Genomic DNA, 18,566 nt, shown 5'->3' on the forward strand with positions numbered 1-18,566 from the left:
TCCAGTGCAGTCATGATGGGCCAAATGGTCTCCTTCTATATTGTAACCATTGTGTGATTCTGGGTGGTAATCATCTGGAACTTGCTCTTTAGAGAGGTGGTGGCGATGATCAATGAATTCAAAAGGAAATTGTAAAATTTGCAGGGCTCTGAGAATGGAATGAACAAAGTAGTTTGCTCCATAGAGGGTTGGCACAGGCTTGATGGGCCAAAAGGCTATGACTATGAGCTGTTGAAGAATACAACGTCCAGTTGATGCACCCTGCAACGTGAAAGCTGCAGTCAGTCAATATGTTTGGGGATTAGAGGTGCTGGAAAAGCACAGCAGTTCAGGCAGCATCCGAGAAGCAGTAAAAATTGACATTTCGGGCAAAAGCCCTTCATCAGGAATATAGGCAGAGTGCCTGAAGGGTGGAGAGATAAATGAGAGGAGGGTGGGGGTGAGGAGAAAGTAGCATAGAGTACAATAGGTGAGTGGGGGAGGGGATGAAGGTGATAGGTCGGGGGCGGGGGGAGGGTGGAGTGGATAGGTGGAAAAGAAGATAGGCAGGTAGGACAAGTCATGAGGACAGTGCTGAGCTGGAAGTTTGGAACTAAGGTGAGGTGGGGGAAGGCGAAATGAGGAAACTGTTGAAGTCCACATTGATGCCCTGGGGTTTAAGTGTTCCAAGGCGGAAGATGTGGCGTTCTTCCTCCAGGCATCTGGTGGTAAGGGAGCGGTGGTGAAGGAGGCCCAGGACCTCCATGTCCTCAGCAGAGTGGGAGGGGGAGTTGAAATGTTGGGCCACAGGGTGGCCCAGAGATGTTCCCTAAAGTGCTCCACGAGGAGGCATCCAGTCTCCCCAATGTAGAGGAGACCGCATTGGGTGCAATGGATACCCTCCTCTCATTTATCTCTCCACCCTTCTGGCTCTCTGCCTTTATTCCTGATGAAGGGCTTTTGCCCGAAACGTCGATTTTACTACTCCTTGGATGCTGCCTGAACTGCTGTGCTTTCCCAGAATCCAGAATCTGGTTTCCAGCATCTGCAGTCATTGTTTTTACCTAATATGTTTGGGGTGCCAGAGTTGAACCACCTTTCACTGTTCTGGGTGAGCAGATTGCACTCTTTTTATAGAGCAAGATGAGTCACAACCGGAATCTCCAAGGTTCAGAACAAGCGCTGCCACTTTTTGTAGGCTGATATTTTTAACTTCATTGCTATAATTTTGGGCTTTGACAACAAATCCTGCCCAACATTTATCTCAATCAACATCACACAAAACAAATGATCTGGTCAATATCCTTGTGATAATTGTGGGTGCTCGAATTGACTTTCTCTTTCCACACAATACTAGTGACTAATCCGGCTGCGAGGAGCTTTGAGACGTCTGGTGGTCGCGATGAGCACTATATGAACGTAATTTTTAATTTTTTAATGACCTTGCCCGAACCAAATTCACCTTTGTCATTACGCTATTACCGTTCTAGAAATAAATAAAGGCCCGCTCCCCGCGTCCACCTCTAAAATCTTGAGGAAGCGTTAAACTAATAGTTACCAGAAATTAAAGTTAAGTATATGACCAAGTTTGGGCACACTTGTTTCAAGTAACTAAAAATGTTACCATATGTGAAGTTCCGTCTGGTTTCATATAGAGCAAAGCCCAATGAAGCATTTGCTAACTGCTTACCGTATTGAAGGAAATTGTTCTATATAGATTTAAGTACAGCTGTTGATATTAATAAACTGTTGTGGTTCAACGTTAGCAAACTTAACTGTAAAGTCTTGTTTAGCATTTGAAAATTGACGCCTACTGTATCACTGAGTAATTTTTTAAAAATCAATTTGGACCAACTGCATAATAAATATAATCGCTCTCCTTTCCTCGCCCTTTTTTCTTTGCATGATCAGGCAAACTTGTGTCAAATTTGTGACTTTCCTCTTGACACTGAGTTTTGCTGGGAGTTAGGTAGGAAGTGAGAAGAGCCACGGGACTGGGAATTAGAGGGGCGAAAACAGCAGAGAGAGAAAAATCTTCTCAACAGCTTCAGGCTGGCTAAGCACTGACAAAAAGTGACCGGCTGTGGAGATCTATTTGCAGCTGTGATCTCCAGCATCTGCAGACCTCATTTTTTACTCGGCTGTGGAGATCGCCTGGATCACTTTAACCGGGAGCACTTCACAAAAACTGCAACAGCTAAAAGAAAACTCATCCTGCAATACTTGCTCTCCGGTAGCAATCCGTTAAAGTAATGTGATTTTAGAGAGAGCGAGTACTAGAACCAGCTCGTAGTGTTTACCCCTTTTGATCAGAACCCTGTCTCCTTTTAACATCGTATTCTCTGAGAGTTGAGAAAAGCAAAACACGTCACGAAGAACCGGGAAAGCAGTGAACATGAACACCCTAAATAAAAGCAGTTCCTTATTAAAACAATCAAGTGCGATTGCTCATAAAACGTATTAACAAATAAAAATACATGTATACAATGATGTAATAATAATACACCATATGTAGATTCAGATATTCAAATATACTTACCCAGTATGAGGCATATTACATCCAAGCAAACAAAAGGGATTCTGTGCCTGTCAAACATCTTCTCTCTCTGCCTTTGCACTTGAAGGGACTGACGGTCGCTGACTTTCTGCAGACACTTTTCTTACTGTAAGCAATCTTCTGAAATTTGCTTGGTTTTGTTTGCGGTGCGATCTCGCGTTGGGGTGTGTGTGTGTGTGTGTGGGAGGAGGAGGAGGAGGGAATGCAGGTTTAAAAGGACGGGAAAGGAAGGTTAATGGCCGACACAGGACTGTGTCCGCCTCTCAGGGGGGAGGGGGAGGAAAAGGGGCAGGGAATAAGGACACCCAAACCTGAGATAAAGGGGTAATTAACGATCAAGCGACAGTGCAACTCCGACCCTCTTGCCCACCCTTAAATCAAACGGGACCCCCACCCAAAGAGGGGAGGGGGGGGGGGGGGAACGGCGACCGGAGTCAAACTGGCAGCAGAGAGGGAGAAGCTGGTCTCTGACGGAGGCTGCCCCGTCACAGTGGGAGGCCAGTCTGAGCCGGGGCAGAGCGGTCTCCGCTGCTGCTGCCGCCGCCGCCGCCGCGGGAGAGATCCGCCTCCCTCAACCACGTCAGCGGCAGGCAATGTCCCCAAGGCCAGCGGCAGCGGCAGCAGGGAGCGGGCCGCCTGGCTGCAGGAGGCGGGTATAGGAGTGCCGAGCCTCTCACTGCCGCAATGGAAAAATCAATTCATCATAACGTGAGGCTCTTTAAAGCAGAACCGCCCCGCCAATGTATTCTTGGATCAGAAACCAATACATTGCCTGCAGGATAGGCAGGTCAGGACAAAGGATATTTATTTTGCACTAGTTGGGTCTCATCCGTGCAGTGGCCACATTTCCAGTCCTTCCAAATCAAACCCCTCCGGCAGATTTAGGTGGACCACCTTGTCACCCAACACTGACAGTCGTTCAAATTGTAGGTTAGTAATACAAACGCTTGGGTTGTGAGCTCCCACTGTGAGCAATGAAAAGGCGCGGCAGTGCCCTAACTACCTGGCAACAACCTTGTAGTGGGAAAAAAACACTTCAGTTGTGTCAGCAGTCACAATAATATTCTGTGCACTATTGTACTGGAACAGAATAGTCCAAAAGATAAATCCACATCATTGAGATTGGGGTTAACAAGTTAAGTGACACGTAACATTTGCTCGTTGCCAGACAATGGACATTTCCAACATGAAGGAACCCAAGAATTTCCCATGGACATGCGTCAGAGTCGTCCCGCACTTTCAATATCCGACAGTTTACATCTGCTGGGTGACACCGCTGAGACACAAGGTTTTGGATTTATAGATTTGGACATTAAAAAATAAACAAATTGAGACCCTGGACGTTCAGGATAGCCCAAAACATCCCGTTGAACTGTTTGGCAGAGAAGAATTATCCTTCGAGTTCTGGACAAAATTTATTTCTCGATTAATATTACAAAAATTTGCACTTGGATATCTCAAAGTTGTTTATAAGAGCTTGCTGTGCAGAAATTATCAGCCACCTTTCCCCACATTACAGTAGTGACTACAATCAAAACTCCTGCATAAACTGAATAACACTAATCGTAGGTTTACGACTAAGAACAGAGTTGCGAGTTCTTATTCATAATGGGGTGAGTTTCTGGAGTTCCACTTGTAACATTTAAGCAACACAGCATATTGCAATCACTTGTATTGCCCCAGTCTCCAGGGCTATGGACCAAGAGCTGAAAAATGATATTAATCAGATCTTTGGAAGCATAAAGACAGAGAGAGATTACACAAATCCTGTTTTCTCTAGAATTTCACTGGTTGAATATTCTAGAAGTAGAGTCATTTGAGAATTAGGCCAACCATTCACAAGAGATGTTAGGAAACACTTCCACACACAGGCTGGTAGATGTTCAGAATTCTTTTCCACAAAAAAGCATTAATGCTAGATCAGTTCTTAGCTTTAATTCTGAGACAGATAGTTTTTTTGTTCAGCAAAGATATTAAGGATATGGGTCAAAGACAGGTATTGTGAAATTACACCATGGATCAGCCATGATCTCATTAAATGGTAGAACAGACTCAAGGGGCTGAATGGCCTCCTCCTTTCAGCTCTGACGTTTACTTCTGTGCTGAAAATGTCAATGAATCTGAAACTCATGGAAAGTGCTGAAAAAATGTTTCCATTTATGTGTGTGAGAAACTCAAAGGGACTAACCACATAAACCTCAAGGCTACAAGAATAGGAAAGAGATAAAGGACAAAAACATGCTCTAAACACAGAAGCAACAAGAAAAAACTTTTTTTATTGAATTCATATTGTATCTTATCATAAATTCAAGACTTTCCAAAAAGTCTTTCCCAAGCTTTGAAATGTGTTTTTTAAAATAGTTAAGTTCAGCAGCCAATTTCCATTCAACAAATCCTGCTACAAACAAATGCAATGAAAGCATACTTTTTAAAAGTCATTGCACACACAGGGATGGACTATAGATAACACTGAGCAATGGCAATTCCACCCTTCTTATCCTTAACACTAACCCAATTGATTCTCCTCTCTGGAACATTGCAATGCTTTCATTAGCAGATACCAATATCCCTTCTTTTTTCCTGCCTTGCCTGAACACCTTGAATAGTTAACACCTAATGTTTTTCTTCCCTGTGCCCCAGGTCTCTGTTATATGCGCTATACTATGTGCCACATGGCAAGAATTGAATTGACTTTATTGTCACGTGTACCGAGGCACAGTGAAAAGCTTTGTCTTGCGAGCAATACAGGCAGATCGCAGAGTTAAGTAGCATGGATAAGTAAATAATAGGTAAACAGCGGCAAAAACAAAAACACAGGTATAGGCGAATGTAAAGAATTTGCAAGTCCATTCAGTATTCTAACAACAGTAGGATAGAAACTGTTGCGAAACCGGCTGGTGTGTGTGTTCAGGCTTCTGTACCTTCTTCCCGATGGTAGAGATTGTGGAAAAACATTGTCAGAGTGGAATGGATCTTTAAGAATGCTGGTGGCCTTTCCTATACAGCGGGCCTGGTAGATGAGTTCTATAGATGGGAGGTTGGCCTTTTTGATTGTCCGGGCCAAGTTCACCACTCTCTGTAACCGTCTCCGATCTTGAATGGTAGTGATACGTCCAGACAGAATGCTCTCGACGGCACACCTATAAAAGTTAGTCAGGGTACACGCCGTCATGCTGAATTTCCTCAGCTGCCTGAGGAAGAAGAGACATTGTTGGGCCTTTGTAACCAAAGGGTCCCCATGACGAGTCCAAGAGAGCTTGTTGTGGATGACTACTCCCAGGAGCTTGACACTCTCCACTCGTTCTACCTCTGTGCTGTTAATGTATAGGGGGCATGAGTAACATCCCACCAAAAGTCAATAATGAGTTCCTTGGTTCTGCTGGCATTGAGAGCTAGGCTGTTCTCAGTGCACCATTTTTCCAGGTCTTCCACCTCCCATCTGTACTCTCTTTCATCGCCATCTGAGATTTGACCGACTATGGTGGTGTCATCAGCGAACTTGTAAATGACATTAGTCTGGTACTTGGTGATGCAGTCATGCTATACAGTGAGTAGAGTAGGGGGCTGAGTAAGCACTCCTGGGGGACTCCAGTGTTGAGTCATAGAGTCATAGAGATGTACAGCACAGAAACAAACCCTTCAGTCCAACCCATCCATACCGACCAGATATCTCAAGCCAATCTAGTCCCTCCTGCCAGCACCCGGGGTATATCCCTCCAAACCCTTCCTATTCATATACCCATCCAAATGCCTTTTAAATGTTGTAATTGTATCAGCCTCCACCACTTCCTCTGGCAGCTCATTTCATACACGTACCACCTTCTGTGTGAAAAAGTTGCCCCTTAGGTCTCTTTTACATCTTTCCGCTCTCACCCTAAACCTATGCCCTCAAGTTCTGGACTCCCCCACCCCAGGGAAAAGACTTTACCTATTTACCCTATCCATGCCCCTCATAATTTTGTAAACATCTATAAGGTCACGCCTCAGCCTCTAACGCTCCAGGGAAAACAGCCCCAACCTGTTCAGCCTCTCCCTATTGCTCAAATTCTCCAAGCTTGGCAACATCCCTGTAAATCTTTTCTGAACCCTTTCAAGTTTCACAACACCTTTTCGATAGGAAGGAGACCAGAATTTCACACAATATCCCTACAGTGGCCTAACCAATGTACTGTACAGCCTCAACATGACCTCCCAACTCCTGTATTCAGTACTCTGACAAATAAAGGACAGCATACCAAACCCTTCTTCACTATCGTATCTACCTGCGACTCCACTTTCAAGGAGCTATGAACCTGCACTCCAAGATCTCTTTGTTCAGCAATACTCCCTAGGACCTTACCATTAAGTGTACAAGTCCTGCTAAGATTTGCTTTCCTTGCATTTATCTGAATTAAACTCCATCTGCCACTTCTCAGCCCATTGGCCCATCTGATCAAGATCCTGTTGTAATCTGAGGCGCACTACACCTCCAATTTTGGTGTTATCTGCATATTAATGACAATGACATATTGTCTCCAATCTTCACTGATTGGGGCCTGTGGATCAGGAAACTGAGGATGCAATTGTTGCAGAGAGTGGGGCTTAGTCCGAGATCACTAAGTTTAATAATCAGTCTCGAGGGGATAATAGTGTTGAAGGCTGAACTGTAGTCAATGAGTAGGATTCTTACTTAGCTGTTCTTGGTGTCAAGATGTTCTAGGGACAAGTGAAGGGCAAGTAATATGGCATCTGATGTGGATCTGTTGGTCCAATGGGCAAATTGGAGTGGGTCAAGAATAGTGGAGAGGTTGAAGTTGATTAATGCCATGACCAGCCTTTCAAAGCACTTCATGACCACCGAAGTTAGGGCCGCTGGGCGCTAGTCATTGAGCCATGCTGCATGAGCCTTCTTTGGCACAGGGATGATGTTGGCCCTCTTGAAACAGGCAGGGACAGTGGCCTCCTGCAGGGAGAGGTTGAAGATGTCTGAGAAGACTTCTGCCAGTTGATCTGCGCATGCTCTGAGTGCACGGCCTGGAACTCCATCTGGTCCCATAGCTTTCCTTGGATTCACATGAAGGAAAACTGATCTGACCTCTGATGCAGTGACTGTTGGGATAGATTCGTCAGGACTGGTCAGAATAGGTGTTACCTCTCCGCCAAAATTCTGCTCAAAGCGAGCATAGAAAGCGTTGATATCACCTGGGAGGGATATGTCATCATCTGCTAAAAAGAACCTGTGATGTCATTCAGTCATTGCCATAGTCGCTGGGTGTCTGTCTGAGTCTCTAGTTTGGGTCGGTATTGGTGCTTGGCTGTCTTAATGGCTCTGTGAAGGCCATACTTAGATTCCTTATATTTGAATGGGTCTCCTGATCTGAAGGCCTCATGCCTAGTTTTTAGCATGTTCTGTATGTCCTGATACATCCAGGGCTTCCTGTTGGGGAACACCCGGATTGACTTCCTCAGTATGCAGTCCTCCACACACTTGCTGATAAAGTCTGTGACAGTGCTGGCGTACTCGTCCAAGGTACCTGCGGACTGTTTGAACATGGCTCAATCAGCCGATTCCAGACAGCACTGGAGTTGATCCTCTGTCTCCTCTGACCAGCACTATCCGCGAGGGGGGGGGCCTCCTGCCTGAGCTTTTGCCTGGAAGCCAGGAGAAGAAGCACGGCATTGTGGTCGTGAAATGAGGGCAGGGGATGGAGCGGGAGGCATCCTTCACAGTGGTGTAGCAGTGGTCTCAAATGTTTGAGCCTTTGGTGGGGCAGGTAATGTTCTGATGGTACTTGGGCAACACCTTCCTTAGATTGAAGTCGCCAGTTACAATAAACAGGGCTTCAGGGTGTTTTGTCTCCAGGGTGTTCGTGGTGGAGTACAGCTTCCTCAACCTTTGCTTGTGGCGGTATGTACACAGCAGTTAGTATAGCAGCGGTAAACTCTTGTGGTAGATAGAAGGGGCGGCATTTGATGGTGAGAAGTTCAAGGTTTGAGGAGCAGTGGCTGCCCACAGTTGCAATGTCCTTTGTTACACTTTGAACATGAAACGCTAACTTTTTCTCTCTCCACAGATGCTGCCAATGTATGGTTCCTTATGTCCTGTGGAGATGTATATCTGGTGGCTAAAGTGATCCTGGTGATTCTTGACCTGAAACTTGTAACTTTACAGCACCAGTAGTATTTCATCACTTATATTGCAGCAACACAAGAGGGCATCAACATCAGCTTGAGAGGGCCAACTATAAAATATCATGGAGAAACTCAGCAGGCCTGGCAGCATCTGTGAATACAAAATTAACATGTTTTGAGCCCAGTGAAATGTTAACTCTGCATTCTCTCCTCAGATCTGCCAGACCTGCTGAGTTTCTCCAGCAATTTCTGGGTTTTGATTGTTTTCACATTTTCATATCCGCAATCCTTTGTTTCATTCATCATGATTACCTGGTCAGGCAAAAGGCTGAGCATTCTGTGACAAGTAGCTCACCTGACTTGAAAACCTGTCCATCATTCCTAAAGGCACAAGTCAGAAGTGTGATGGAATGCTAGGATGAATGCACCTCCAATATCATCAAGAAGTTCAACATTATCCATCACAAACCAACATGCTTTCAAACACAGCCTTAAATATTCACTCCCTCCACCCTTGGTTCATAGTAACAGCAGTATGTACCCTCCACAAGATTCACCCGCAGCAAGTCACCAAATCTTTGAGAATATCTTCCAAATCTGCTATGACTACCTACTAGAAGATTTAGGGCAGCAGATACATAGAAGCACCACCACCAGCAAGCTCCCATCTAGTGACCCACCAACCTGACTTGAAAATATAACAGTGTTCCTCCACTATCACTCGGGCAAGAATCTGGAACTTTCTTCTCAAAGACACAAAATGGGAGATGTTATCTTAGTAATGTCACTGGAGCAATAACCCAGAGGTCCGGGGTAGTTTACTGGAGAGCCAGGTTCAAGTCACACAATGGCAGCTGGTAAAATTGAAATACAATGGATAAGACCAGGAATTGAAATCCAGTTTAGTAACAGTAACCATGGAGCTATTATCAATTGCTGTCAAATACCTATCTGATTCCTTTAAGGAAGGAAATATGGTGTCTTGGTCTGCACTGATCTTGATCAGTGACACCAGATTCACAGCAGTGAGGTTGATGCTCAACTGTCCTGTGAAATGCAAACTGCTCAATTCCGAGGCTATTAGGGTTGAGCAACAAATGCTGGTTTGCTGGCAGTGCACATATCAATGGAAAAAGAAACGTAAGAATGTGGAACAGGCCATTCTGACCCCTCATGTGCGCTCTCCCATTAAAATAACATTATGGCTGATCTGACAATGTCTTAACTCCACATTCCTGTTTGCTCTTCAAATTCTGCACCCCCTTGTCAATCAAACATTTGTCACATGGACTTGAGTATTTCCAGAAAACAGTCCAACACCATCTTCAAGGGTAATTAGATATGAGCAAAAATGCTGATCTTGCAATTGATGCTACATTCCCATGTATGAGTAAAAACAAAGTTTCACCAGGGTAACTAAGAGTTGAACAATAATTGCTACCCTAGTCAGTGGAGGGTGCCCACATTCAGTAAATGGTAAAATGAAAAGGAAGTTAAAAGACATCTTTATTAACACACCAACAGTTAGGAAGCTGGTTTCAACATCCATCCAAGTTTGAGAAGTATTAATCTGACTGTTCTATTGTCAAGATTAGCTTCAAATGTTTAACTGAGTCTGTGGTTTATAGTTTTTCCAGTGCTTATTGTTCATAAGTACAACTAAATCGATAAAATGTTAATAAGTAAATGTGATGATATAAGAAGTTTTAAGAAACAAACGTGACAATGTCTGGTGACTTCTTTTGTAAGTCACACCCTCAGTAAAACTGAATTTTAAAAAGAACACATTGAGCAAGAGTGAATATCAATTACTAATTTCACTGAGTATACAAAGAGTCCAGAGTTGATGATTCATCTTTGACTGAAGCATTATTAGTTGAGTCACAAGTCCTCCTGAAGTCTTGTGTGATGTGTTAACACATCTGTTGTTGGGAATACTCATTATTTATGAATAGTGAAGAAAAATCTGGAACAAATTACCAATTGGCCATTTTTTAAAATAAATTGCTGCAACACCTGTCTTTGGAAGAGATTATGGGATCTTTATGCTGCTGTTTGGCAGGGAAGGATGGGAAAGGGAGGGAGGAGCAAGCAAGTGTACAAAATTTCCTGTTCCTTTTGTTGACAGTTGGGAACCTGATAAAGTCAAGATCTCAGAATTTTGACCACCTTGAAAACTTGAAAAAGTTGAACTGTGAACGGTAACTGAAGATTTTGATTCAGTTGGCTTTCCAACTGAACTGAAGTCTTGCTTAAAAGATCTCCCATAGGTATACTGCTGTCAAAAAGAAGCTCCATGGACTGAGAAATCATCAACCTCTATCTTTTACAGATCATTGGCCAGGGAGAATGTTTTTCGCTTGTTAAAAAAAAAGAGATATAGTTACAATTCTGTACTATAGCTTAAATATTGACCTTACAGTGTAGGTATTCATTTGAGTTAAGTAGAATGAGGGATGAGCCCTCACAGAAACAGGACTAGATGGAGTAAACATAAGAAGGATGTCGTGACTATCAGAAGGTCCAGAACCAGGAGGTCAAAGTGTAAAAATAGACCATTTAAGTTTGAGATGAAGAGAAATTTCTTCACCAGAATGTGGTGTGGTGAGCATGTGGAATTCTCTGCCACAGAAAGCTTTTGAGACTAAAACATTGAATGTTTTGAACGGCAATTGGGATCAAAGGGTACAGGGAGAATGCGTGAACAGGGTGCAAGTTGGATGGTCAGCCACGATCATTCTGATTAGGGTAGCAGTGTCAAAGGGCTGAATGGCCTACACTTGCTCCTATTTTCTATGTGTTCGACATAATCAGTTTTTCCACTTGCTAAAAGAATTTTTTTTTGTTATAAGAAACAGATTTTGAGCTTTTGAAGAAATTTGGTGGAAGTCTTTTTTATTCATGGTGACTATGAAACCACGGTTAGTTGCACAGTCCTTGTGGAGACAATGGCCTCCTTTGCCTTGAGATAGCACCCAATGTGTTGTGTAGCACCACCAGTGTGCTGAATGAGATAGATTTTGAGCAGATCTAGCAATGCAGCAGAACTGCATTCAACCACAATCAATAATCACATGGCACAGCATATCCTGGACAATACAATTATCACCAAACCAGGGAATTAAGGAAAAGTAATATGCTGTGGATGCTGAAAATCTGAAATAAAACAGAAAATGTTGGAAAAAATAAGTCATATCAGACTGAAATGTTAACTTTCTTTCTCCACAGATACTGGCAGATGCTGAGTTTCTCTATAATTTTCTCTTTCTAAGGACGAGATCAATCCTGACTCAAAGTGCACGATTTCAAGATTAGAGTGGTGCTAGAAAAACACAGCAGGTCAGGGAGCATCCGAGGAGCAGGAAAATCGACATTTCGGGCAAAAAGCCCTTCACCAGCACTACTCTAATCTTGACTTTGATCTCCAGCATCTGCAGTCCTCATTTTCGCCTAGTTAAAGTGCATGAAGGCACGCCACTAGGTATTCGTAGAAATAAAGTGTCAACCTGGTAAGGCTACAACACAATATTACTTGCATGCCACACTGCCTGAACAGCACATTATTGATTCCATAACCAACAGATCAGATCCAAGGTCTGAAGTCCTGCCACACCCAGATATGAATGGTGGATAAATTAAACAGGTCACTGCAAGTGGCAGCTCCACCAATATTCCCATTCCCAATGAAGGGGCAACCCAGCAGATCAAAGCAATTCCACAGTTGGTTTTTAAACTAGAATAAGTACAAATATTCACCTAGGAGAAAGTGAGGACTGCAGATGCTAGAAATCAGAGTCGAAAAGTGTGGCACTGGAAAAACACAGCAAGTCAGGTAACATCTGAGGAGCAGGAGAATCAGCTTTTCAGGCATAAGTCCTTCATCAGGATGAAGAGCTAATGTCCTAAACTTCGACTCTCCTGCTCCTCGGGTGCTGCCTGACCTGCTGTGCTTTTCCAGCACCACATTTTTTGACACAAATGTGCACCTGTCGATTTAGGGATGACTCTCAGATCTGGAATTTTAAATCAGAAACTTTTTGGATATACAGAACTGTTAGTATACCTAAATGTAACTTGCTGGGTGGTGCTGTTTTTTCAGCCGACATCCTGAAGTGTACCCTACTGACATCCTGCTATATATCTAGACTTGAGTTAAAAGAAAACAAATTGCTGGAGGAACTCAAGTGTGGCACCAGCTGTGATAAGAAGGCAGAGTTCACAGAATCATGGAACCCTACAGTGTGGAAGCAGGTCATTCGGCCTATCGAGTCCACACCAACCCTCCAAAGAGCAGTCCACCCAGACTCACCCACCTATCCTATCACTGTAATCCTGTATTTCTCAGGACTAATCCACCTAACCTAAGCATTCTGGTACACTATAGGCAACTTAACATCTGTAATCCACCTCACCTGTACATCTTTGGACTGTGGGAAGAAACCAGAGCTCCGAGAGGAAACCCACACAGACACAGTGAGAATATGCAAACTTCACAGTGACCCAAAGCTGGAATCAAACTAGGGTCCCTGGCACTGTCAGACAACAGTATTAACCATGCTGCCAAATCTTAATGTGACCCTTCTTTAGAAACTGATGATAGCTAAGAAATTCTGGAAGAGTCTCAGTGGATTAGAAATCTATGTGACCTTTCTATTCAAGAAAGGAGGGAGAAAGAAAGCGGGAAACTACAAGCTAAACTATTATTCAGTTTTGGGGAAATGCTAGAATTGTTTAAAAATGTAGTGGGATGTTTAAGAAAATCATAATAAAGTTAGCGTGAGTAATTATAATTTTATGAAAGTGAAAACCTGTTTTACAAGTTGAAATTTTGTAGGATGGAACATGCAGTGGATAAAGTGGCAAATGGAATTTAGTTTAGATGAATGTGAGGTGTTGCATTTTGGTAAGGCAAATCAGGGCAGGACTTACACAGTTAATAGTAGGGCCTGGGCAGTGGTGGTGATCAAGGAGACCTAAGGGTCCAGGTGCATACTTCTTGAAAGTGGAGATTCAGGTAGAAGAATGCATTTGGGGCACGCTTGCCTTCATTGGTAAGAACATTGAATATTGATGTTGGGTTATCATGTTGCAGCTGTACAGGCCATAAGTTAGACCACGTGTGGAATATTGCGTACAATTCTGGTCACCCTTCTATAGGAAGGATGTTGTTAAACATGAGAATGTGCAGAAAAGATTTACAAGAGTGTTGGGACTGGAGAGTTTGAGTTATAGGGAGAGGCTGAATAGGCTGGGACTTTTTTCCCTGGAATTTCAGAGACTGAGGGGTGACCTTATAGAGGTTTATAAAATTATGAGGGGCATGCATAGGGCGAATAGCCAGTCTTTTTCCTCGAATGGGAGACCCCAAAACTAGCAGGCATAGGCTTAAGGTGAGAGGGGAAAGATATAAAATTAACTTGATGAGTAATATTTCACACAGAGGGTGCTGTTTGTATGGAAAGAGGAAGTGTTGGAAGTGGGTACAATTACAACATTTTAAATGTATCTGGCTGGGTATGAGTAAGAGAGGTTTTTGAGGGATATGAGCCAAATGCTAACAGATAGGATTAAATCACATTGGGATGTCTGGTTGATGTGGTCAAGTTGGACCAAAGGGTCTGTTTCTTTCCTGTGTGACTCTATTACTCTGTAAGTGCCTTAGCCTCATCTTTTGCAATAATCTTTAGCTAGTAGCGCTGCGTGGATAATCCACCTTGATCCACACCAGAGGTGCTCAGTCTCATAGATACCGGATTTCAGCAAATTTGATTCACAGCATGAGATATTAAGAAACAGCTATTGAGCAGTAGATACTGCAGAAGCTTGACAATAGTGTTAGAGGCCTTGCAGATTTTTCACTATTTTAATTTTATTCTTTTAATACGTTTGGTTTGGAGATGTGAACTGGGAACTAAAAATAACTTTTGGATTTGGATAACAGTTTGTATAAAAAGGAACAACAGACCAAATAAGTTTTTGTTATTCATGAAGTTAGGTCTGGAAGTTATTTTCAGATATGTTGCCACCAGAGAAGATTTCAGAACTTTTCATTCATGGAATATGGTCATCACTGGCTGGCCAGCATTTATTGTTTAACCTTATCACCCTTGAGAAGGTGGTGGTGAGCTGCCGCCTTGAATTACTGCAGTTCGCATTCTGTGCGTTGATCAACAATGCTGTTAGACATAGAATGCCAGGATTTGGATCCAGTGGCAGTGAAGGAGCAGTGATATATTTCCAAGGCAGCATAGAGTGATTTGGAGGAGAACTTGCAGATGGTGGTGTTCCAACAGTTTTGCAACCATTCCCCTTCCCTATTGAAGTGGTTGTGGGTGTGTGAATTTCTGCAGTGCATCTTACAGATGGTATATACTGCTGCTATAGAGCATCAGTTGTGGATGTAGTGCCAAACAAGTGTACTGCTTTGTCTGGGATGGTATCAAGCTTCCCATTCATCACATTTTTGAGTTGAATCCAAAATGGAAATGTATGTGTGGACCTGCTGGAAATGGGTTAGGTCCTCAATGAATATTTATCCTCCGTGTTTACCATGGAGAAGGATATGAAGAACTAGTGGTGATAGCTTGGGCACAGTCCATATCAAGTAGAGGAGTTGTTGGACATATTAGAATGTATGAGGGTGGACAAATCTTCTGGCCTTCACCAGATATATCCAAGATCACAGCAAGAGGCTAGAGAAGAAATTGCAGGGTCACTGGCTGATATATTTGCATCATTAACCACAGGTGAGGTGCCAGAAGACTTGAGGGTAGTGAATGTTTTGCCCTATTTAAAGAATATCTGCAAAGAAAAACCTGGGAAATATAGACCAGTAATCTTAGCATGTATGGTGGGTAAGTTACATGAGAAGATTCTGAGGGATAAGATATACGTAAATTTGGAAAGACAAGGTTCGATTAGAAGTAGTCAGCATGGCTTGTGTGTGTGGGAGAACATGCCTCTCAAATTTGTTAGAGTTCTTTGATGAAGTGACCAGTTGATAAGGGCAGAGCAGTGAATGTCATCTATATGGAGTTCAGTACGGCCTTGAAAAGGTTCCAGGCATAGAATCCAGGGTGAGGTAGCAAATTGGATACACAATTGGCTTGATGGTAGGAAGCAGAGGGTAATCGTGGAAGGATGCTTGTTGGACTGAAAGCTGTGATGAGTGGAATGCCTCAGGGGTCAGTACGGCTCATTGCTATCCTCTCCATGATTTGGATGAGAATGTACAAGGCATGATTAGTAAGTTTGCAGATGACACTAAAATAGGCAATATCATGGACAGTGAGGAAGGTTATCAGAAATTACAGCAGTACTTTGATCAGCTAGGAAATGGCAAACGGAGTTTAATATAAATAGGAGTTTAATATGGACAGCAGCGGAGGAGCAGGAGAATCGACATTCCGGGCAAAAGCCCTTCATCAAGAATGAGGCTATGAGCGGAGAGGATGGGGAGATAGCGGAAAGAATGATAGGTCGATGGAGGTGGGTGTGAAGGTGATAGGTCAGAGAGGAGAGTGGAGTCGATAAATGGGAAGGAAGATGGACAGGTAGGACAGGTCATGAGGGCGGACCAAATTGGTAGGTTAGAACTGGGATGAAGGGGGGGGGAAGGGAGGAAGAAATGAGGAAACTGGTGAAATCCACATTGATGCCATGTGGTTGGAGGATCCTGAGACAGAAGAGAGGCATTCTTCCTCCAGGTGTCAGGTGGTTAAGTAGTGGTGATGAAGGCGGCCCAGAACCTACATGTCCTTGGCCATGTGGGAGGGGGAGTTGAAGTGAAGTGTTCAGCCAAGGTGGGGTGGCATTGGTTGGTGTGGGCATCCTCAAGCTGTTCTCCGAAGCACTCTGCAAGTAGGCATCCCATCTCCCCTACGTAGAAGAGACCACATCAGGAGTGATGGATACAATAAATGACGTGTGGAAGTACAGATAAAACTCCTACGGATGTAGAAGGCTCCTTTAGGGCATTGGATGGAGGTGGGGGGGTGGGAGAGGGGAGGGGAAGGGGAAGGTGAGGGCACAGGGTTTGCAATTCCTGCAGTGGCAGGGGAAGGTGTCAGGAGGAGAGGGTGGGTTGATGGGGGATGTTGACCTGACAAGGTAGTCGTGGAGGGAATGGTCTTTGCAGAAAGCGGATGGGATGGGATGGGATGGGATGGGGAGAGAAATATATCTCTGGTGGTGGGGTCTGTTTGTAGGTGGCAGAAATGGCAGAGAATGATACGCTGTATACAGAGATTGGTGGGGTGGAAGGTGAGAACCAGAATTTGGGGGTGGGGGGGCTCTCCTTGTTGCAGTTGGAGGGTTGGGGTTCGAGGGTGGAGGGTCAGGAAGTGGATGAGATGTGCTGAAGGGCATCAACCACCATGTGGCAGGGAAAATTGCAGAATAAAGAGGAGACCATCTGGTGTCAGATGCAGTGGAGGTGGAGGAATTGGGAATAAGGGATAGCACTTTTACAGGAGGAGGCAGGGTGGGAAAAGGTGCAGTCCAGGTAGCTGTGGGAGCCCTTCCTATCTGTCAGCTCCACCCTCCTCTCCAACCTATTACCGTTACCCCCCCCCCCCCCCCATCTCCATCTACCTATTGCACTCTCAGCTACCTTCCTCCTCAGTTCCACCACCCCCCCCCCCCCCACCCCCCACTCCCATTTATCTCACCATCCCCTCAGTGCTCAGCCTCATTCCTAATGAAGGGCATTTGCCTGAAACATCAATTCTCCTGCTCCTCAGATGCGACATGATATGCTGTGCTTTTCCACACTCTCAACTCTGATGTCCAACATCTGCAGTCCTCATTTTCATCATCATCAGTTAGGCCATAGAGTACAGAAGTTAGGAAGTTATGATGCAATCTTCAAAGACATTGGTGAAGCCGCACTTTGAACATGGTGTTCAATTTTGGTCACCTTGCCATACAAAAAGGTTATTAAACGGGGAAGAGTACAGAAGAAATTTGCAAGGATGTTGCCAGGACCCAAGGGACTGAGTCATAGGGGGCAGTTGGAAAGTGTAGGAGATTGAGGGGAGATCTTGTACAAGTGTCTAAGATCATGAGAGGCATGGATATGGTGAATGCACTCAGTCCTTTTCCCAAGGTTGGAGAAATTGAGAATTAGAGGGAATCGGTTTAAGCTAAGAGGGAAAAGAATAAATGGGAACCTGAGGGGCAACTTTTTATTTAAAAAAGAGAGAGACAGGGATAGTAAACATATGGAATGACCTGCTAGCAAAAGTGTTGAGGCAGATACGTTAACAACATTTAAAAGGTATTTTGACAAATATATGGATAGGAAAGGTTTAGTCAAGTACAGGGAAATGCAGTAAGCATAGATGGATATTTTGATTGACATGGACCAGTTTGGCCAGAGAGACCTGTCTCTGTGCTGCATAACTATGTTTGTGTCAAATAGATGGTGGACAGACTTTGGGGAGTCAGGTGAGTTACTTGCCACAATATTCCTAGCCTCTGACCTCTTGAAGCCAGTGTTTATGTGATGAGTCCAGTTGATTTTCTGGTAACCCCAAGGATGTTGATTGCAGGGGACTCAATGAGGTAACACTTGAATACTAAGGGGGAGTAGTTCAGTGGTCTTATTGGTGATGGTCATAGCCTGACATTCTGTGGCATAAATGTTACTTACCACTTGTCAGCCCAAGCCTGGATTTTGTGCAGATCTTGTTGCCTTTGAAAATGGACTGCTTCAATAACTTGAGAAGCTGAAAATTATGCTGAACATTATGGATATTCACTGCACACTTATGGAGGGAAGCTCATTGATGAAACAGCTGAAGATGGTTGGGCCTAGGACACTGCTCAGAGGAATCCTGCAGACATGTCCTGGAGCTGAAATGACTGGCCTCCAACAACCATAATTATCTTCGTACGTGCCAGATGACACCAACCAGCG

The 18,566-nt window shown here is 43.9% G+C and overlaps 1 protein-coding gene across 2 annotated transcripts in view; it reads right to left on the reverse strand.

Moving 5' to 3' along the window:
• The window catches only part of plpp1a (phospholipid phosphatase 1a), a 95,834-nt gene extending 92,631 nt beyond the window's left edge, over positions 1-3,203 (reverse strand). The window contains exon 1 of one of the 2 annotated variants that reach the window (XM_060822980.1): positions 2,519-3,203. In XM_060822980.1, coding sequence (XP_060678963.1) covers positions 2,519-2,576 — 58 coding nt within the window. In that variant the 5' untranslated portion in view covers positions 2,577-3,203. The remainder of the gene's footprint in view (positions 1-2,518) is intronic. The other variant, XM_060823001.1, reaches the window with a different exon arrangement.
• Positions 3,204-18,566: the final 15,363 nt, after the last annotated feature.

Source organism: Hemiscyllium ocellatum, chromosome 1 (genome assembly GCF_020745735.1).
Source record: "Hemiscyllium ocellatum isolate sHemOce1 chromosome 1, sHemOce1.pat.X.cur, whole genome shotgun sequence".
Classification (NCBI taxonomy): Eukaryota; Metazoa; Chordata; class Chondrichthyes; order Orectolobiformes; family Hemiscylliidae; genus Hemiscyllium; species Hemiscyllium ocellatum.